This window comes from Nomascus leucogenys, chromosome 4, assembly GCF_006542625.1.
Source record: "Nomascus leucogenys isolate Asia chromosome 4, Asia_NLE_v1, whole genome shotgun sequence".
NCBI lineage: Eukaryota > Metazoa > Chordata > Mammalia > Primates > Hylobatidae > Nomascus > Nomascus leucogenys.
The window spans coordinates 105,997,797-106,018,660 of NC_044384.1; the positions used below are offsets into that span (position 1 = coordinate 105,997,797).

Genomic DNA, 20,864 nt, shown 5'->3' on the forward strand with positions numbered 1-20,864 from the left:
GTTCATTCATTCATTCAAATACTTATTGAGCACCTATGGTGTGCCTGAATGGCAGTCTAGGTCTAGAGATACAATAGATGATAAAAGTGCTGTAAATAAATAAAGCTGCAAAAGTCCCTGCCCTCATGATGCTGCTATTCTGGAAGGGAAGGCAAATGATAAAACAAGACACAGGAAATTAAGCAAAATACACTGCTATTTGCTAGGGGGTAGGGAGTGCTGGGGTGGGGTGGTATTTTATGTAGGATGGTCAGGGAAGACCTCACCAGGAGCAGACAACAGAGGGAGGAGAGAGTGAGCCATGTGGGGAGGAACTCTCTGGGTAGAGGGACAGCAGGTGTGAGGTCTTGAGGCAGGAGTGTGCCCTGCCTATCCAAGAAGCAGTGAGGAATGAGGTGGGGGAATGCACAGACTGTGTCTTATTCAACTCTGGATATAATTTGCTTAGCATACCACAGAGCAGTGAGGCTGATCCAAGGTTTATAGTAGCTTGTGGGGTGGTGGCAGCAGGTGCAGGTGAGCACAACCCTCTAGGTGACCTGGTGGTCTTTGTCCTCCCCTGGACTCTGCCCTTGAGCCACTGCTCAGGCCTGGAGGGTGGGCACAGGCAGACACACACCCTGGGGGAGCAACAGACAGTCACAATTCCTATCTCTAGAACTGACCCTTGGGTTTCAGGGAGAGATCAGCACCTAGAAAAAAAAATGAGATGGAAGACCCCTCCATCCCACTACCATTGTCTCTCCCTGACCCCCAAAGCCAACCTTGAGCCTCAACTACCCTCTGGGAGGCCCCTGTTTGCCACTACCTCTCGTGGCTCCCAGCATGGACCTCGATGGAGCCTGATCTCCACTGCAGCCCCCAGGGAACACCCGCCCCACCTGTGGTCACTCAGTAGTCTTTAAAATTTTTATTGAGATAGGGTCTCGCTCTGTCACCCAGGCTGGAATGCAGTGGTGTGATCTTAGCTCACTGCAGCCTCCACCTCCTGGAATCAAGTGATCCTCTCACCTCAACTTCGCGAGTAGCTGGGGACACGGGTGTGCACCACCACACCTGGCTAATTTTTAAATTTTTGTAGAGATGGGGTCTGACTATGTTGCCCAGGCTGGAACCCACAGTCATGAGTGGCCACAGGAAAAGGAAGGGCTACAGGAAGGGAAGCCCATGAGAATCAAGACCAGGCCTCTGACCTCTTCCTCTCTCCCTCCCTGGATAGCCAATGCACCCCACAGGACTGCCTCAGGACTCACCTTTTCCTGGCAGGCCAGGGAGACTGCCAACTCCTCTTCCTCTGGAGGCTGCTCCTCAGGACACTGGAGGGCAGAGAGGCTGCCTCTTTCCTGTCCCCATCCCCATCAGGATGCGGCACTGGCTCCCAGGCTTACCCAGGCCAGGGTGGGGCTTCTGCCGGAGCAGAAGGGAGGCCAGGTGGCCTCAGGCAGGTTACCTGATATTGCCAAGCCTGTTTCCTCATCTGTAAAGTGAGCACTCCTCACACGTGGCTGGTGAGGATTCGATGGGATGAAACACGTCCTCCTAAGTGTGCTGGCTGACCGAAGAGTAGTGCACTCACTGTGCGCCCTGCGCTGTCCGGAGCCTGTTACACACACATTGCTTCAGTGCACCCTCACAAGGCAGAGGTTGGAGCCATTCTCTCCATTTCACAGAGGAGGAAACAGAGCCACAGAAAGGTTAAGGAACCTGCAAAGATCTCATGGTTCATAAACAATAGAGCCCAGACAAGTTCCTGAAAGCCCCCTCTCACCCTCTGGGCCATCTGTCAAGCTCAATCTGTGGCACAAAGGGAGTACGTCCCTGTCTGTACAAACAATCAAAAAAATTAGCTGGGTGTGCTTGTGCATGCCTATGGTCCCAGCTATTAGGGAGGCTGAGGCAGGACGATGACTTGAGCCTGGGAGGTTGAGGCTGCAGTGTCACGACACTGCACTCCAGCCTGGGTGACAGAGTGAGACCTTGTCCAAAAAAAAAAAAAAAGTAACACTCAATATACCATGGCCATTACATGTGATTATTATTACTATGCTTTTTATTAATCATACAGAAGACTCCCGCCAGAGGTGGGTGCTGTCAGGGGAGGGGCGCACCTGCAGTTGGAGGCCTCAAGTGGGGGAGCCCCATGTGAGCACATGTGGAAATGGGGGCAGCCTTCCTGTTTCACCGTCCACCTTGGCCCCAGGCCCAGGCACTTCCCTAACAGCTGTGACTCTGATGAACGCTCAAGACTAAATTGCCCTCCCCACCTCCACAGCCACACGGTGTGAGGCACGTTCTTCTGTCAGGCAAAAATAAATTACCTTCCCCCAAAGCAGGCCCTCAGTTGTGTGGTGTGTATGAATGTGTGGTATGTGGTGTATACGTGTGCATGTGTGTGGTGTGGTGTAGGTGGTGTATGGTGTATGTAGTGTGTGTGTGGGGTGGGGTGTGTGTGTGTGTGTGTGTGTGTTGGGGTGAGATGTGAGTCTCCTAGACCAGAGCACAGTGAGGCATCTGGGGAAGTGTCACATTTCCACCCTGAATGAGCAGCCATGACCTTTTAGGAGCAGGAATCTGGAGAATTTCCCAGGTTTCCTGCAGGGCATCTGGGAAGCCTGACTTTCTCTACCTTTCAAAATGTCCCAACACCCCCTAAAACAAAATACTCCAAACTGTCTCACAAACCAATGTGTGAGCCTCACAGAAGAAGGAAGGTGGGGAGAATTGGGGACCAATAAACAAACCCTCAGAGTAAACCCGGTATTTTATAAAATGGCACAAAGCACGTCCGTGACTTCACACATCTCCATGCAAAGTCTAGAGCAAGGGGCAGGCGCCATCCCAGTTTGGCAGGCAACAAGAGACTGTGATTGCTCTGCTATTTTAGACTCACAGCAGCTGTCACAGATTTAGAAGGCAAACAGCTGTGACTCAGGAGTAGCTGCAAAACAAGGTGGTTAGCAGACACCCGAGATACTTAGAAGGTAACTTAGGTGTACACTGACAAGCAACAATTCGAAAACAAAGATTGTCCATGTGGCAGAGGCAGCCAGCTGCCCTCCAAGATCAGGCTCCCCTTCTCTCCTGCAGAGTTGCTGCTGGGAAGTGGCCACCCAGCCCCTAGCAATTGGCTGAGGCACGTGACTGAACTCTGGCCAAGAGGAAGTGGGCAGAAGTGATGTACACTGTTTCCAGACCTGGCCAAAGCCCCTGTGACACTCCACCTCTCTCCCCCTTATCTGTGGGCTGGATCTGATGTCTGGGGCAACCATGAAAGCCAAGAGCTGAAGACAGTGTAGTCTGCACGAACCCTCTGTCAAGCTGGAACTGAATGGAACAGAACCTCCTCCCCTGTTCCCTTCTCCAGAGGATTAGACTCATGGGAATGAGAAATAAAGTTTGCTGGGTCAGACCACTGACATTTGGGGGTTTATTTGTTACGGCTACATTAATTATCAGCTGATAATTAAAGCATGTTTATTGCTGAAGATGATTGGTAGATGAGATATTAGCAGACCACTAATTATTAGTGCATAACTGGTAATAATGAAGTAAATGATGACTAAGAGGTCTACTACATTCACTCAGAGGAAACTGACACCTAAGATGTTTACTGATGACTTAGATATTTGCTGATGACTCTGATGCTAGTAGTTAATTAAAATATTAATAGAAAACTAAAATATTTCCTGGAAACTATGATGTTAACTGATAATTAAGAGTTAGCTGATAACTAATAATGGGGATATCTGGCGACACTTGCTTTAGGTTCCCTCTTCGCAGCTCTCAGCCTCTGTCTGTGCAGCGGCTGCCCTCTTGTGCACTGAGAAGTGAGTCTCTCTCTGAGTCCACCTGACAAAGCCCCTCTGGCCCACTCTGACCCTGATGATTGACAAACCAGACTCAATGAATGGCATCGATCTTTGGGTTCCTGCTTCCTCTATGGATCCCACAGTGTAAAGGACACATTATTCCTTTCTACACCCCCGTGACAGCGCCTAAGGGGAACCCCTCCCCTAAGATCTAGTTCTCCTCTGAGTTCTGAGGGCAGCCATGAGTATGCAGCAGCAGATGTGGTGGGTGAGCCCCCCTTAATTAATCCCAGATGGGGCTCTTCTATTGTTTGTGGAAAGGATGATCTGCGGAAGACACAGATGGGGCTGCTGTGATGCCAAGGAGTGCTTATCATCAGGGAGGTCTAGAACAGGTCTCCCCTCTCCTGTCTGCCATGGGATTTTCCTCAGAGTAGGTGGAGTTGAGCAAAGATGGCTTCCTGGTTTCTAGGTCCCAGGAATGGTGTCCAAAGGAGGCTCTGTCTGCCAGGGGTGATGGCTCCCTGGGAGTGGTCAGTTCCAGGCTCGGAGAGAGCCGACCCCACATGCTGAATTGGGTGCCTCAGAACTTCAGGGATGCATTCAACCAGGTGTGTGCCCACAGTGAGCCAACCTTCCCAGACACACATGAGGAAGTGTGGTTTTGGCAGGCTCCAGGGCATCTGGGGAACAACTGGAGAGAAAGCTATAAATAAGGACCATCTGGGAAAATTCAGGAGGTTTGAGGGCTGGTTTGCATAGAGGTCTTTGGGAACCAGCGAGGTGGAGCAGAGTGGGATCACAGCTCTGCCACCTTGTTGTGTGTGGTCTTGAGCAAGGCTCCTTATGTGGCAAAGCACTTAGAACAGGGCCTGGCCCATAATTAGTCCTCAGAAATGATAGATTTTATTGTTGTAATGTCGGGGGATTGCAGCCCATGGCTCCTGTATACAGGGTGTCTGTCTTAGAGGTGCCCTTCCAGAGGCTGAATAAGAACTGAAATTCAAGTTCAGGGCTTAAGGCACAGGGAGATGAGTCATGGGGCATTGGGTTCCAGCAGTCCTGGTCACCATCTCCCCTCCAGGGCCTCATTATCTCTGCACAGTTGCCTCCAGCCCCTCATGTGGACAGGCTGACGGAGGGCAATGGAGGCCTGGGGTGAGGTCATTGGGCCCACCCTTGGATCTGAGGCCTCTGCCTACAGGACTGGCCTTTCCCTGGCTGCTCCAGGCTCTCCCCTCCCTACCAGCACCGTCACCAACCACCCACCCACCCGCCCTCGGGGGATTTCCCTACTTGCTCGTTGTTGGTCACCCCAGATTCCTTTCTCCAAGCTCATCAGCTTGGATGAGAGCCTTTAGCCACCCACGCTCTGAGTGTCAGGCAGGGACCCAGCCCACGAAACAGCTGTTTTCTGCTTGCTCTTCTCACAGGAAGAAAGAGGAGGGAAAACTCTCCTTTTTGTCTACCTCTCTGCCTTTCCTTGACTTACACAGTCCAGCTGGGCCCGCCAGTTAAGAAAGTTTACCTCCTAAATTAGCTGGGTGTGGTGGTCCGTGCCTGTAATCCCAACTACTCGGGTGGCTAAGGCACGAGAATCACTTGAACCCCGGAGGCAGAGGTTGCAGTGAGCTGAGATCACACCACTGCACTCCAGCCTGGGTGATGAAGTGAGACTCTGCCTCAAAAAAAAAAAAAAAAAAAAAAAAAAAAAAAAAAAAAAAAGAAAGTTTACCTCCTGCACTACACTTTGCCTGATGGTAGTACGGGGAGGGGGTGCTCTAAGTGGAATGAGCACAGATTGGGGGTCAAGATACGTCATCACTTACTGTCATGGTCTCAAGTTTCGTTATCTGCCAAAGGAGGTGATAATGCCTCCTTTTTTGGTCTTATCCACAACCTTGAATCTGTCGGCAAGTGAGCAGGAGAGTTCCATTAGGGGAACGTTGCCTTCTGTTCTTCTGTTGTAAGGTTGCAAGAGCCTAAGGCTGAGACACAAGAAAGGGAGCTCCCCACACCTGCCCAGACTGAGCAACTGCGTGAGGAGGAACTTCATGGGGGCGGCTTTTTGTTTCTTTGGATTCCACTTCATACAAGGAAAGGAGCACGTTTTCCTAGCTAGGATACATCCTCACAGGCAGCTAGATATCCTGCCTGGGAGAAGAAAAGAAAAATCAAGGGAAACAGGTTCTTAGCTCATATAGAGCTTCACAAAATTGTACATTTTGATGTTTTGCCTCATGAAATATTACTGAAATACTTCATGGCCAATAAAAATGAGAAAATGCAAAAAGTAGACAGAAGGAAAGAAATAACTTGTAGGAGTCTCAGCCTATGATATGCAAGCAAATTTCCTGCTCTCAATTTCCTTTGTAAGCGTTGAAAAAAATGGTCAGGATTGCATTGTGCATGTATCTTCCTTGATTCATGAGAAAATTTCCAGGCTACATGTTTTTGAAAAACCATCTGTTGCTGGCTGCCTTGCCTTCCATTTGACTGTATGTACCCTGCTGTTCTTAGCCAATGCCCTGCAGGTGTGCATTTAGGCTGCGATGAAATATGCCTGTACTGTTTCCCAGCTCACTAATTGTTTTAGGGTCTTAGAGATCAATTTTCTTAGGCAGACAGCTGGCTCCTATTGTGGTAGCACTTGCCATGGAGCACCACTTTCCCTGGGCACAAACTCTGTTCTCTTATTGCCCCAGTAGAAATAACCCTGATACCCGCCCACGAGTCTACATCTTCCACTTGCTGGACGACCTTTCCCCCCAGCTCTCTGGAACTAACCGCATGCTCTTGGCCTCTCACCCACCACTGCCCCTGTAGAGAGGACACCACCTCTGTGATTTCCCAGGTTTACAGGCTTTCCAGGAGGGAAGCCCTAGCCACACTCTGCTCAAAATGCCAGTGGATTTGGGAGCCATCTCACCTGACTGTGTACATCAAGCAACATGGACAATTAGGTGAGGGGACTGGTAGACATGGCATGGAGGCAAACGTGGAGGCCAGAAGATGTGGGCTTGGATCCCGGCTCTCCTACTTATTAGCTGTGAAAACTGAGCCAATTATTGAACCTCAGAGCCTGGGTTTCTTCTTTTATGAGAGAATAATTCCTTCCCTCTAGAGTTTTTGTGGGAATTAAATAAGATAGTAAGTGAACCTGCTGAGTCCAGTTTCTGACCTCATCAAGACAGTCAATAAATGGCTGAGATTATTCCCCACCACCCCATTCCCAGGGGTCAGAGTTTTCTGTTCAGTTGTTCCATTACCCATACTGTCTCTTAGTATGTACTGATGAGCTCTTGTTTGCAAAAGCGTTATCCTCTTGGAGCAATTTCTTCAGAGCCATGCTGGTGTTAGCCAGCTGGTCAGTCTAGCAGCTTTGAGGCTTTACTGGTCCATTGTTCTGGTCAGATCACATGCAAATAAAGGGCTCCCTTCCCTCATCTTGTTCAAGACCACTTAGCTTACCCTAGGAAAGAACAAGATAATCAAGCAAAAACACTCACTCCTCCTTCCTTGTACCAAGTATTTTCATGGGCTTATATTTAATCCACATTCACTGCCATGTGCAATGAGACTGAGTACATTCAACTCAGCTCTAGCACTCTAGACTTCTGGCCCCCGTCTTCCCTTTTGGTCCTACTCTTGGTCCTGGACCAAACTTATCCCCGCTAAGCTGAAGATTAGGAAGAGGAAGAACTAGATAGAAATTATGGTTCAAGTGCATCAATGTATCCAGTGGTTCTCAAACTTTGCTGCCCATTAGAATCACTTGTGGAGTTTTAAAGATTCCTGACGCTCAAGCCACACCGTGGACCAATTAAATTGGAATATCTGGGCATGAGGACCAGGCAGAGTATTAATTCTGAGAACCAGTGACTTAATTGCTGTTGCTAGTGTGCCTGTATCAGTGTTGTCTACCATGGACTGTAAGTTCTGGAACAAGAAGAACCACATGTATCCCACTTTATAGCATTCCATATGGAGTCAGACACACAGCCAATGCTTCTGATGATGATGGAATACCTCAATCTGTTTGTCATTAACTCTGAAACTGGAATATGGTGGATATTCCAGGATCACACATATGTCCTGAAGTCATAGATGATAAACATTTTATTAAACTAAAAAAGTCATGTGTTAACTGCTGAACTGCAGGGGGACCACATCTGAGGCTACTTCAGAAAAATGGCATCAGATAACATATATAGATTTCTGGCATTACAAAACGGCTAGATTCTCCCCTACCTTCCCTCATTAAATATTAATCAGTGGCTTAGGTCAGTTCTAGTGGGAATACTTAATTGCTGACTTCACATAAAACCAGGATTAGCCTAATGTGCCAATGACACAAGTCCATTCCTGGCCATCTTCCCAACAGGCAGACTGCAGTGGCTTGGACACCAGAGGCAACACCTAGGGGGCCTCAGTTCCACTCCTTTGTGGTGAGCTTGCTCTTCCTAATAACTGGCTCTGGGGTCACATCAACAATGGTGGCATTGCCATCTGGGGCCCACATGAGCCCTCTGGGGCCTGCTGCATCCCTACTGGGCTGCGGTGGGGCTCTGAGGTTGGGGACCAGCAGCCTGAGCCTGGTTCCACTTCACTACACAGCAAATTGTATACCCAAGGGAGTGGTCATGACTTGCTGCTCCTCATTCATGTAAGGAAGTGGTGCCTTGCCTGGGATCCTGTGTGTCAGAACCACAGCAGGCCTGGGAGGCACGTCCAACTGGGGTTGGGGAGGACAGGCCTGCATGACAGAGCTGGGGAGTGGTGCGGACACAGGCAGAGGAACCAGCACTGCCTGCCTTTTGATTCAAAGCAACTTCAGAAGATCCCTGTGTCCATTTCCACATACTGGTTATTTGAACATTTCCTAAATGACTTCCTCATCCAGCCTGAAGGCAAAGAGACCATTCACCACCATCTGGAGGCTCAGTTAGCAGTTCCAAGTGGCTGGCACACTGCACCTGAGTCCTGTAGTTCTTCAGGCTGGCCTCAAATTCCCGAGGAGCGCCTAAGGCAGAGCCATTTCCCACATCCGCAGGCTTCCTGGCTGCTCGAGTGGCACCGTACTCCTTCCTGCTCCCACCAGCAGTGTCCCTGATGGCTTCCCATGGGATCAGATGGCCTCCTCCACCTGCCTAATGTGCCACCTGTGGGTGGGGGGTGAGGGGCTGTCCAACCCCCTCCTCAGTAGCTCATATTTCTCCTTTGCCCAGCTCACCTTCGCCCCAGCACCAGGCCCCACTACAGAGGCACACTGTTGACTGCAGTCTGCCATGGGACCAAGGTCAACAGTCAAGACATTTGTCTTTTCCCTTCCCCTGGGCCAGCAGACATCGCCCTCTCATCCCAGGTCTGGAAGGAGGTTCCTCAGAGGCCCTCGTGGTAGCTGCAGCCTCCTGGCTGTCAATCTTGCACCAGGAAGTTGATGAGGGCAGTTCTCGGGGAGAGGAAGGACTTCTTGATGCTTCGCCCTTGCAAAAGCCTGACACCCAGCTCGCTTTGAAGAACAAATTCGTGGACCTTGTCCTGGTCCTGGGCAACTTGTTGGGGCACAGGAATTTTGCCACAAGCTTTATTGTTGATCTGAGAAGGAGAAAAGCCAAGACAAACAATGAGGAACATCCTCAGAGTGGCAGGCGGTCCAATACCAAACCTCCTGCCTGTAAAGGGCATGGCTGCATTTGTTTAGGGGAAAGGAATAGAGGTGGAGAAAGGAGGAAGTCAGCACCCTGCTTCCCATAAGGGTAAAATGCAACCGGCTGAATAGGATTAATGCCTAGACCTGCAGAAAGAGACAGACACTGAGACTGCATGTGAGTGCCCGTACGTGGAGTGAGGACCGCCTTGCATTTTCTGAGCACTGCTCCCATACACAGCTGTGGTAGAGATTATGTCAAAAAGCCTCAGCATGAGATGGCTTGGGCCATTTCCAGGCAGAAAGGGATTATTCTGACATCGGGGCTCAAGTTTAAGTTCAGATCCAGGTTAGAGTGAGCTGTCTCCTCAGATTTTACCTAGGTCTCAAGTAGACCAAACAGTTGAGGGTTTCAATGGGGACACAGTCAAACTTCTCTCCCTGCTGACTGGCTCCAGAAGGGGGCGCTCTAGTGTGACGACTTAGAAATTGGACCCACATCTTGTCACATTAATCACTCTTTCTCGCTTAACATGGGTCAGTACAGTTCCAGACACAGGTGGGTATTCACCGAATATTGATTCAGTGAGGGAAGGTGACCACGTGGCTCAGTTTCTGAAGTCATGCTTCCAAATCCTCAATCCCATTGCTCCGAAATCTACACACACATTACTTTCACTAACTCTTGTTTTTCACTTGGAAAATATAGTCACAGTCTTAGGAAAAGTTACTAGGAATAATTTCTCAAGTTTCAACCGAAGCACATTATCAAATGTCCCCTCATCACCCACTTCATTTTTTCAGATTTTTGCAGAACTTGGTGGCATTTTTATTGTCTGCATTAGCCTAGGTCACAGGGAGAGGACAAATAAAACACAAAGCCCTGGCACATTATGAAATACTGTTTTGAAAGCGTGAGGCTCCATGCTGCAGCGTTTTAAAGCGTTCTGAAGCTGGGGAACTAAGTGTGGGGTGTGAAGGACTATGGCCCCTCTGCCCTGGTGTTTCTGAGCCATTAGAAGCTGCCTTCTTTCAAGGCCACATGCTCGGCTGCACTGAGACCCTGGGAGACCTCCCACCTGTCACCCAAGAGCCATGCCCCTAGTGAAGTCCTGGGTTCCCCAACAGGGAATTCTCAGGACATGCAGTTGTTAGTGAATGATGTCTTTCCTCCCATGGAAGAGCAGCCCAGGGCAACATCTCCTCTGCGCCACCACCCACAGAGAGGGTGCTGGGCGAGGGGGAGCATGGTGCTCTCATGTGGGGAGATTCAGGTTTGGCTCTTAGGACTGGTCTTACAAGCTGTGGGATCTTGAGCTTAGTTTTTTGTTTTTTGTTTTTTTTTCCCTTAAGGACAGAATTCTCCAGATTCTGGAGTGAATAACCTGTGAAAAGGGACCAGCTCACTAAGCCGCACTCCCTCTGCCTTTGTCAAGAGTGCTGGATAGAAGGAGCTGGCTGTGGGATGTCCTCTTTGACGCATGGGCTCAGCACAACAATGACCCGTTTCTAAACCCTTCGAGCTTCCTGTGCTTTGCTGGAGCCGGGCAGGCTGGTCCTAAGTCATCACTGGTGACAGCCTGTCCAAGGGACCTGAGTCATTCTTGTCCACAGCTGGGGCTTTGGGGGCAGGGCATGTGATCTCTGGATGTGGCCATGGTGCTCTGAGTCTTTCCCATGCTGTCTCAGGCACCCTCACACGGCTCTGGCTCCCCGGGCCTCCCCTGAGTTGCCTTACCAAGGCAGTCCCTTCAGGGTGAGTAGGTGCCAATCATGCTCCCCCCATCTTTGGCATAAAGTGCCAATGAGATGGGCAGAGAAGTCAGGTTGGGACTCAACACTGAGCCTGGGCTTCAAGGGCCCAAAGAGGAGGAAGCACATTGACATCACTTCAAAAAGAGGCTGCTATGCTGTGGGGCTCTTGCACCTCCATCTTTGGAGAGGGCCTAAGCATGACTCTCCCGGACTTTTCTGACATCTGCTGGACAGGGCCCAGGCCACAGGTGTTCCTCTCACTCGAATCCATCACCTGTCCCCATCATGAGGGTAGCCTTGCAATGGCTAGTAACAATACAAGCTTCCATTTGCTGAGCTCTCACTCTGTGCCAAGCATTGAACTATGCAATTCACTTGCATGAACCTGTGAGTCGATCCATGAATATCCCATCCCATTTTACAGATAGGGAAGCTGAGGCACATGAAGTGAAGTCACTTGTCCACCTAGGCTCCACCCCAGGCAGTGGTAGAGACGGGATGACCTGACACAGGCCCTCTCTCTCCTGCTCACACACCCTGGTAGCCCCCTGCCCTCTGAGGGGTGGAGTCTGGCCTCTGAGGAGGGGCACTCCCTACCTTTAGCTTTGTCTCCAGCACTGCCCTGTGCCCTCCGCTCCAGCCCCTCCCTGGCTCAGCCCGGGTCTCTGTGGGCCTGCCCCCTATGTTTGTTCCCAGTATTGTGGCTCCCTTCTCTCCACTGGGGAGAAGCTGCTCCTCTTTCAAAGCCAAAGCCGCCTCTCCTTTTCCTCATGATGTATTTTCTGATTCTCCAACTGCCAGAAGTGGCAACGCTGATGCTAGCAGCAGTCACCATTCAGAGTAGATTCTGGACTAGCCGTGTGACCTTCGGTGAGTTATTCAGCCCCATCCTGCCACCATTTCCTTGCCTGTAAGATAGGGTTAGTCACACATCTGCCTGTCTGTGAAATGGGGATAACAACAAGCCTGCCTCACAGGGCCACTGTGCTTAGTAAATAAGCTCACACCTGGGAAGTTCCAGGGCAGAGTGTGGCCCTGGGTCGGCGCTCACTCTGTATTAAGAGGATTTTGTCATTAGTGCATCCAGAAGCAGGCTAAGCACTTCCTGGCATTATCCTACCTAATTCTCTCAATAGCCGGATAAGGCAGGCACTGTGCGTGCCTCCATTTTACAACTCAGGAAACTGAGGCTTAGAGGTGTTAAATATGTTGTAAAACTGAGACTTACACCCAGGATGGCCTGACTTCCAAGCCCTTACATGAACTGTGTGTGACAGCTCATGTGCCCCCAGACCTTTGTTCCAAGGTGATAAGGCAGTAGCTCTTGTCTCTGTATCCCCAGTGTGGGCAGAGCCCAGCATGTCATAGGCACAAAGAACATGGGCACAACTGAACTGAATGACATTGAACTGCACATGCAGCCTGTTTCTGGCCAGGGCACAAAGTGAGATCACACGGAGTGAGAACCCAGGCCTTCACGGAAGTCCTTGCTGCTAGCATGTTGCCGACCCAGCCTGGGTTCTCAAGCTGGGTGCACCTGCAGGGAGTCTTACACATGCTTTTAATTTTAGGTTTGCATTTCAATGATTATCTAAAATTATTTTTACCAATGATCAAAACTCAATTTCTTTTCTGCAGTGGTAATTTAAGATAGAAAGATATTTTCATAGACTGAAGCCCTCTCTTTTTCTCAAGTTAGCATTTCTCAACCAGGCTGAGGACAAGTTCTCAGGGATGCATGAGATATTTATTTCTCATAAACATTACTCATTAAAGAAATTTCTGGGCTGGGGCTGGGTGCGGTGGCTCCCACCTATAATCCCAGCACTTTGGGAGGCTGAGGTGAGCAGATCACTTGAGGTCAGGAGTTTGAAACCAGCCTGGCCAACATGGTGACACTCCATCTCTACTAAAAATACAAAAATTAGTTGGGCATGGTAGCACATGCCTGTAATCTCAGCTACTTGGGAGGCTGAGGCAGGAGAACTGCTTGAAGCGGAGGTTGTAGTAAGCAAGATCGTGCCATTGCACTCCAGCCTGGGCGACAGAGCGAGAGAGACTCTGTCTCAAAAAAAAAAAAAAAAAAAAATTCTGGGTTGAGTGTGGTGGCTCATGTCTGTAATCCCAGCAATTTGGGAGGCTGAGGCAAGAAGACTGCTTGAGCCCAGGAGCTTGAGACCAGGAGCTTGAGACCAGCCCAGGCAACAGAGTGAGATCTTGTCTCTATTAAATAATAATAATAATAATAATAAGGAAAGAAATTTCCTCCATGCCACAAGGATGGTTTTAATAATAATAATAATAAAGAAAGAAAAGAAATTTCCTCCATGCCACAAGGATGGTTTTGAAGATTTTCGGAAGAAGCCTGCCAGGGCACCCTCACATCCTCTTCCCTTGGGGTGGGGTGGCAGAGAACACAGTGCCAGGGGAGTGGGTACAGAGACAAAGGGGCTATGAAGGAGCCTGGTCTCCTGGGCAAAATATTGTCTTTCCAAACCTCCACCTTCCTGCTGGGCCTTGGGTCTGCACAGGTGCAGAGGGGCCAGGGCCTGGCTGGCCAACCTCTGTGTGGCTATGCCCTCCCTCAGCCCCTAGGTGGGTTTGTTCAGGGCACTTTTCACAATTTGCAGCCATTTTATTTATCGTACTCTTTCCTTTTTATTCTTCCCTATCTCTCCCACTACGCTTTAAGCTCCAAGAGGGCAGGGAACCTGTCTGTCCTATCTTGATTTTGTATCCCCAGAGCACTATGCCTGATGTAGAGTCAGACTTGATAAGCATTTGTGAATAAACCTGGGCAAGGTGGACCAACTTCACTGAGCCTGAGTCCTCAATTGAAAAAATGAGAATGGCAACGCGCACATTATAGGGTGATAAGAGTGAAATGATAATTTTGAATGTGAATTACCTGGCCCCACGTGTGGTTCCGGGGAGACATGTGGTTCAAAGTCCACTCCCTGTCCTCTTTTTTCTTCAGACACACCAGCATATTTAAGATATTCACCATAAATGTGTCTCATTTAACAAATTAAACAAATGTAGAAAAATCACATATAGGATAAACTATAAGGGGGTTGCTTGCTCTTAGAAAAGCTTTAAACAATAAACTCCTCTTATGTATTTAAAATCACCTAATTTTCAAATAAAAATTATGGAGCCTTTCTGAAATATGTTTTACAGGTATTACTCCATAGCCACCCACCTCACTGTCAGCCTTCCCCAGCCCCCAAAAGTCCCCAGGAGTACCCGAGTGAAACAGAGAGTGACTGAAACAGGGTCCGCAGTTGGAAACAAAGACAATGAGAACCTGTAGGGTGGGCCAGGTTTATTACTTCCCTTTCCAAGCCCTTGAGGGCCATGAGAGTTTTATGCTCACATGCTTCTGGTGTGTGGTGACCTACAAAACTCAGGGTACTGGCAAAGGAAAGACAGGCCTTTGTGCCTTCTAGTCGCAAGGTGTGGCTGAGGGCTGAGCTGAGTGAGCTAGAAAGGCCAGATAATAGACCTCTCAAAACCGCCACAGTATTTAGGGGCCACCAGCAGGGCAGGGACTGCCAGGTTCTGGGGTTGAGGGGAGATACTTACCAGAACTGCCATCTGGACGACCTCAGGCTGCTGCAGGAACTCCGGGTCCACAGCAGGCCATGCCTGGAGCAGCACACCGGCATCCCAGGTGTAGTGAGCACAGAGCTTCCTCGGCACCAGCGCCAGGCCTGCAATCCGAGGCACAGAAGGGTGGGGTCACTCTAAGAACAGAGAGGCTTATGAGAGCAGGACCAAAGCTTCCGTCCCAACACAGCCTGACTTGGAGCTGTGTGAGGAGCCGGTGGGAGGCCACACCATGGCTTTTCACAGCCTGCCGGGTGCTCACCACTTTGGCCTGGTTTATAATCCCAGGTTGTTGGGTAGCTTTTGTTTTTCACAAATGGCACGCAGAGTTGTAAAGATGGATGGATATGCCATTCTAAATGTGCATTTGGGAAAACAAGGCTGCTGATTTGAATGGGTCATCTCTCTGAAGTTCTGCTGGTGAAGGAATGCCTTTGTGCTACCCTGAGAGCTGATTCCAAAGTACTGAGCAGCATTCGCTACCTATCTTGCCTATGCATTCTGTGGTCTGAGAAGGCCTCCCAACCTGTTCTTTTACTCACAATTACTGGAGCCAGGATGCCGTGAATGGCAGGACACTCCCCACCATGTGCAGAGGGATCCTAACCTTCCCGCAAACTTCCTCTTGGGAGTGGAGCCCTCTGTTTACTGGAATGGAAGGAGCTTTCCTTGGCTCAGCGTGGGCCAAACATGAGGAAACACTGAGGAATGAAACCCTCTCAAGCCCCGTTTCCCAGAGTGCTTTGTGCCGCAGCCCCCAAGAAGACGTGGCACTAAGGGTAGCAGAGGGCCAGCTGTCCAAGTGCAGCTGCAGTAGCCAGTGCTCCCGGACTTTAACTAGGGCTTGTCCTAGCAGGGAAAGCTTTGACTTAAAAGCCTCTGCTGTAATCTCAGCACTTTGGGAGGCCGAGATGGGAGGATCACTTGAGGCCAGGAGTTTAAGACAAGGCTGGGGAACACAGCGAGACCCCATCTCTTAAAAAAAAAAAATTAGCTGGGCATGGTGGCTGAAGCCTATAATCCCAGGTACTTGGGAGGCTGAGGCAAGAGGACTGCTTGAGCCCAGGAGTTTGAGGCTGTAGTGAGCTATGATTTCCCCACTGCAGTCCAATCTGGGTGACAGAGCAAGACCCTGTCTCATAGATAGATAGATAGATAGATAGATAGATAGATAGATAGATAGATAGATAGAGAGACAGACAGACAGACAGACAGTTAGATACGTGCAAGCCTCTGTTGATTTCATGAGTATAAGAGATGCCCCCAAAGGTACAGGGAATACACACCACAGAAAAATAGACCCCTGAGCAGAAGGGGGCAAGTGAATATGGCCAGCATGCCCATTCTGGAGCAGTGCCCTGGCAGCTGTAGTCCTCACCTGGGAATAGCTTTTCCACTGGTGGTGGAGGTGGAACTGGCCCTTCGACACCTCTCCCTTGTTATTAGCCCTGAGACTAGGACAATGCATTAGAGGGATAGGTCTATGGCTCAGGGTATGGGCTGAAGCTGAGTTTGTGACAGAGAGAGTCAATTCCACCAAAACCAGCCCCAATAACACTGGGTTGTGAATGACAACTTTTTGTTTTATCCTCCTTGATGACAAATGTAGTGTACACGCTCCTTGCAGAAAATTTGGAAAGGCCCAAAATATAAAAATAAAAGTCATGTTCACCCAGATAGCATTTTTAACTTTTTTTTTGAGATGGAGTTTCGCCCGTTGCCCAGGCTGGAGTGCAGTGGCGCGATCTCGGCTCACTGCAACCTCTGCCTCCCGGGTTCAAGCGATTCTCCTGCCTCAGCCTCCCGAGTAGCTGGGGTTACAGGCCCCTGCCACCAAGCCCGGCTAATTTTTTGTATTTTTAGTAGAGATGGGGTTTCATCATGTTGGCCAGGCTTGTCTCGAACTCCTGATCTCAGGTAATCCACCCGAAGCACTGGGATTACAGGCGTGAGCCACCGCACCCAGCCCCAGATAGCATTTTAAACTTATTTTAAAATATAGTAATTTAATGTATTTAATAACTATTTGTATATATAAAGCAACTCTACAAAACACCACCACCACCACAAGATCATGCTGTAAATACAATTTTGTATGTTTTTTTCCCATGTTTTAAAATGATATTTAATTTCATGGCAAAGAATGACACACAATTATATATATAATAGGACCCTAGTTTAATAAAAATTTTATATGAACAGATTGGAAGGAAATAGTGGTAACATCAGTTGGAATAAAATAGTAATAACATTGGTAGTAAATAAATCAAAGTAGTATCTCTGGGGAGTAGAAGTATGGGTAATTTTTCTTTGTTTCTTTTTTTGAGACAGAGTCTCACTCTGTCATCCAGGCTGGAGTGCAGTGGTAAGATCTTAGCTCACTGCAACCTCTGCCTCCCAGGTTCAAGTGATTCTTGTGCCTCAGCCTCCCGAGTAGCTGAGACTACAGGTGTGTGCCACCACGCCTAGCTAATTTTTGTATTTTTAGTAGAGACAGGGTTTCACCATCTTGGCCAGGCTGGTCTCAAACTCCCGGCCTCAGGTGATCCACCTGCCTCAGCCTCCCAAAGTGCTGGGATTACAGGCATAAGCCACTATGCCCAGCCTTCTTTTTCTTTTTTAAAGACTATGTTATAGATTTTCTACAAGGGATATTTTATTACTTTTTTAATTTGAAAAAATATTTAACATTTTTTCGTCCTGTGAGATAAGTTTAAGATTTTTCTTTTAGTTTCTTTTCATGATTATATTTTCTTCTCCATTTAACTTTCAAATCTATTAGTAATTTATTTTGTGTTTATGGTGAAAAAACATTATTTAAAAAAAAAAAATAACACGGCCAACTTTCCAAACCCAATTTGTTGAATATATCTTCCCTTCCCTATTAGTTTGTGATTTTTCTTTCAAGATGTATTATACCAGGGACTGTTTCAAAAACTGTTCACTTCTGAGCTACTCAAAGTGCCTGTTTGCCATAAGGTAAAGAACTTGGGCCAGAATGTAAATCAACACATCGCCTCCTTCATTGAGAGGGAAAAAAAATGGTAGCCTAACTCAGTGGTGCCCTCGGTGACACAGCTGACGTATGAGCTAGCACAAGCTCCTTATCTTGTTGTGGACTGGAACTGAGAGTTCCACCAACCACTCTGACTTGCACTGTCCATCAGCCCATTCTGTTCTGTTGACCTGTCTTGGTTCTTGTGCCAGTGCCACAGCTTTATTTGTTGTAGCTTTCCTTGTTTTACTACCTGGCACTCTTGCTGTAACCCTGTGTTGCCAGTCAGCCTGAGGGAAGTGAAGACTCCTTAGGAGCTGAGGCTCATGTGGTATGAAAGACAGATTCCTGCTGCCCAGATGGCTCCTGTGGCCTGGGGCTTTTGCGCTTACTAATGAACCTATTCTGTGTCTAACAGATGTGCCTTTTGGCAGAAGGAGAAAGAAGATTCCTGCTTGTTCCTCAGATGGAATCCTATTAAAACTCACATCTGAATATGAGACGGAGGTCACAGAAGAGAGATCATCACTTCTTTTAGTGAGCTGGCCCTGTGTGGCTTGTCCTGTGACCCAGCTGCAGCGGGAAGATTTCCAAAACCTCCGTATGGCAGTTGTACAGGATGCCTGGGAGATGAAAGGACCTTGGACACAAATGTTCTGGGCAGAAGCTGTTACAAACTCCACTTTTAAAAAAATGAGGAAGCCCAGCCTTCCTGGAGCAGTCAGGATGCTTATTTATAGTAGCCTGGGCCCCTGCCAACATTTCCATATAGATGGGAGTGGGGCCATCCTGTTCAGCAGTGAGGAACAGAAACTCAGGACCCTGGTTTTTATGCAGTGTTTTTGCCTCTTTGCTCATTTTAAGGAAGTAAAAATACCTAACACTTGCGTGGAAAATACAATAATTCCTTTACATGGTAATGCCAAGGGGAGAGGTCAGGCGGAGAGCTGGCCTTCAGGACACACATGGGGAAAGTCTAAGCACAGGCTGGGAAGTGCCAAGGCCCTGGCATACAAGCCTACCTGACAAGGTCAGCAATGGCCCATAGCCTACCCCCTTCCTTCCTCTCCTCTGGGAGAGCTGCTGTTGCAGACTTTCCCGCAGAATAACCGAAACAAGCCTCCTCTCCCCACTGAGAGATGGTGAAGTCGCCATGTTACCCAGAGTGGTCATGGCTTCTGTGGATGGCAGTCCTCCCCTGGTGGCCATCTTCAGGCCGGCCTCCACCTCATCTCCCCACCCCTGCACTCATAGACACACCAGCAGGGAAGACTCGGGGACTCTGCGGCGTCTGCTCCCTGCTGTGCCTCATCTAGCCTTGGCAATTCCAAGGAAGTGAATAGGAAGTGAGGCCACTTTGCTTTATCCTTTACCCAGAGAAATAATTTCATTGACAGTATTTTGAAACAGTGACATCTACACAGCACACGCATTCATGTATAAAAAACTATCAGAGCATCAGTGGGTATCTTATTCTCCCCTGTAATTATCACACACACTTCTACACGATTTTTACGTTTATAATTTCGTTGAAGTTAATGAGTACAGCATATAGACAGCAGAACACAATAGCTACATTTCACAACCACTTTTTATAAAAAGCTACAAAGAAAGTCATCACAAATTATTTTATGAAGAAAAATAGATTTGTGGACTGAGACCTCAAGAGGGAGAATTCCTTCAGAATCCCTAAGGGAGATAAAGGCTCTCCTCGCTGTGCTCTCAAAATTAAGGTGCTGATGGATTACTTGGAGATCACGAGTCACACATCAGAGGCAAATATCAAGAGGGAAAAGTCACCATAGAACTATAAAAATGGCCAGAGAAACAGAAATGTTAAGGAGATCTTACTTATTTTAAATAACTTGTATTTTGGACAAGGGACTAATCTCAAAGAGGCACACAAACACAAAGACACACACACACACACACACACACACACACACACACACACACACACACACAGAGCAAAAGAAGGACCATCACCCAAATGCCCATCACTACATTCACTGGTTAGGACACCCTATCTCTGTTAAAAAAGAATGGAATAGTGTTGATACAGAACTACTCTAAAGAACAGTAAGAGCAAAAATGTTTGTATAGGATGTTAACATCTGTATAAAGGTAGACATGTTACATCCATCCATCACATTCTTCTGTCAGATTAAACATAGCATGGGTGACAAGGGTTCTCTGGGAAGCAACTGAGTGACAGCTTAGGACACACTCTCTTGTAACGCTGAATGCTTTACAAAACATGTATAGACATGTTTTCAATTTAAAAATTAGGCTTGGCTTTGCTTTAAGAAGCAGATTTTCTGCAGATGGTTGCAGGCACTTTTCTTCAGAAGCTGGGCACATACAGAAGTGAGTTCACTCCCCAGGAGCAGTGCCCTGGGGACAGCCCAGCCAGGGCTCCGAGTGCTCCTGCAGGCATGCTCCACGTACTCTGCCACACACAGCAGGAGGAATGCCTGCCTCGGACAGTAGTAAGATGAATGGTTGGATCTGGTTAGGTGTATGTGTATGTGTAGGTGTTAAAACCTTCTTCAGACCAGGTGTGGTGGCTCACACCTATAATCCCAGCACTTTGAGAGGCTGAGGTGGAGGGATCGCTTAAGCCCAGGAGTTCAAGACTAGCCTAGGCCCTTGTCTCTACAAAAAAATAAAAAATTAGCCAGATGTGGTGGCGCATGCCTATGTCCCAGCTCCTCAGGAGGCTGAGGCGGGAGGATCACCTGAGCCTGAGAGGTTGAGGTTGCAGTGAGCTGTGATCATGCCACTGCACTCAGCCTGGGCAACAGAGTGAGACCCTGTCTCAAAAAATAAATAAATAAAAATAAAAAATAAAACTTTCAATTGGAAATAAATTCCTTCCTCCCTTCCTTCCTCTCATAGTCTATATTATTTTCCAGAATTAGAATCTCAACACTCAAGACTTATGAGTTTAGAAAGGCAATTAAAAAAATCCTTTATTCTGCAATAATTATAGATTCACAGGAAGTTACAAAGAAATGTTCAGGAGGTCCTGTGTGAGGTCCTGCGT

The 20,864-nt window shown here is 48.3% G+C and overlaps 1 protein-coding gene across 1 annotated transcript in view; it reads right to left on the minus strand.

Annotated features, from left to right (window-relative positions):
• Nucleotides 1-7,905: 7,905 nt before the first annotated feature.
• LARS2 (leucyl-tRNA synthetase 2, mitochondrial) overlaps nt 7,906-20,864 on the minus strand; it is a 163,914-nt gene continuing 150,955 nt past the window's right edge. The window contains exons 20-21 of the mRNA XM_030811970.1: nt 14,800-14,927; nt 7,906-9,407 (exon numbers count right to left, since the gene is read on the minus strand). Of these exons, the coding sequence (XP_030667830.1) occupies nt 9,228-9,407; nt 14,800-14,927 (308 nt within the window). The 3' untranslated portion in view covers nt 7,906-9,227. The remainder of the gene's footprint in view (nt 9,408-14,799; nt 14,928-20,864) is intronic.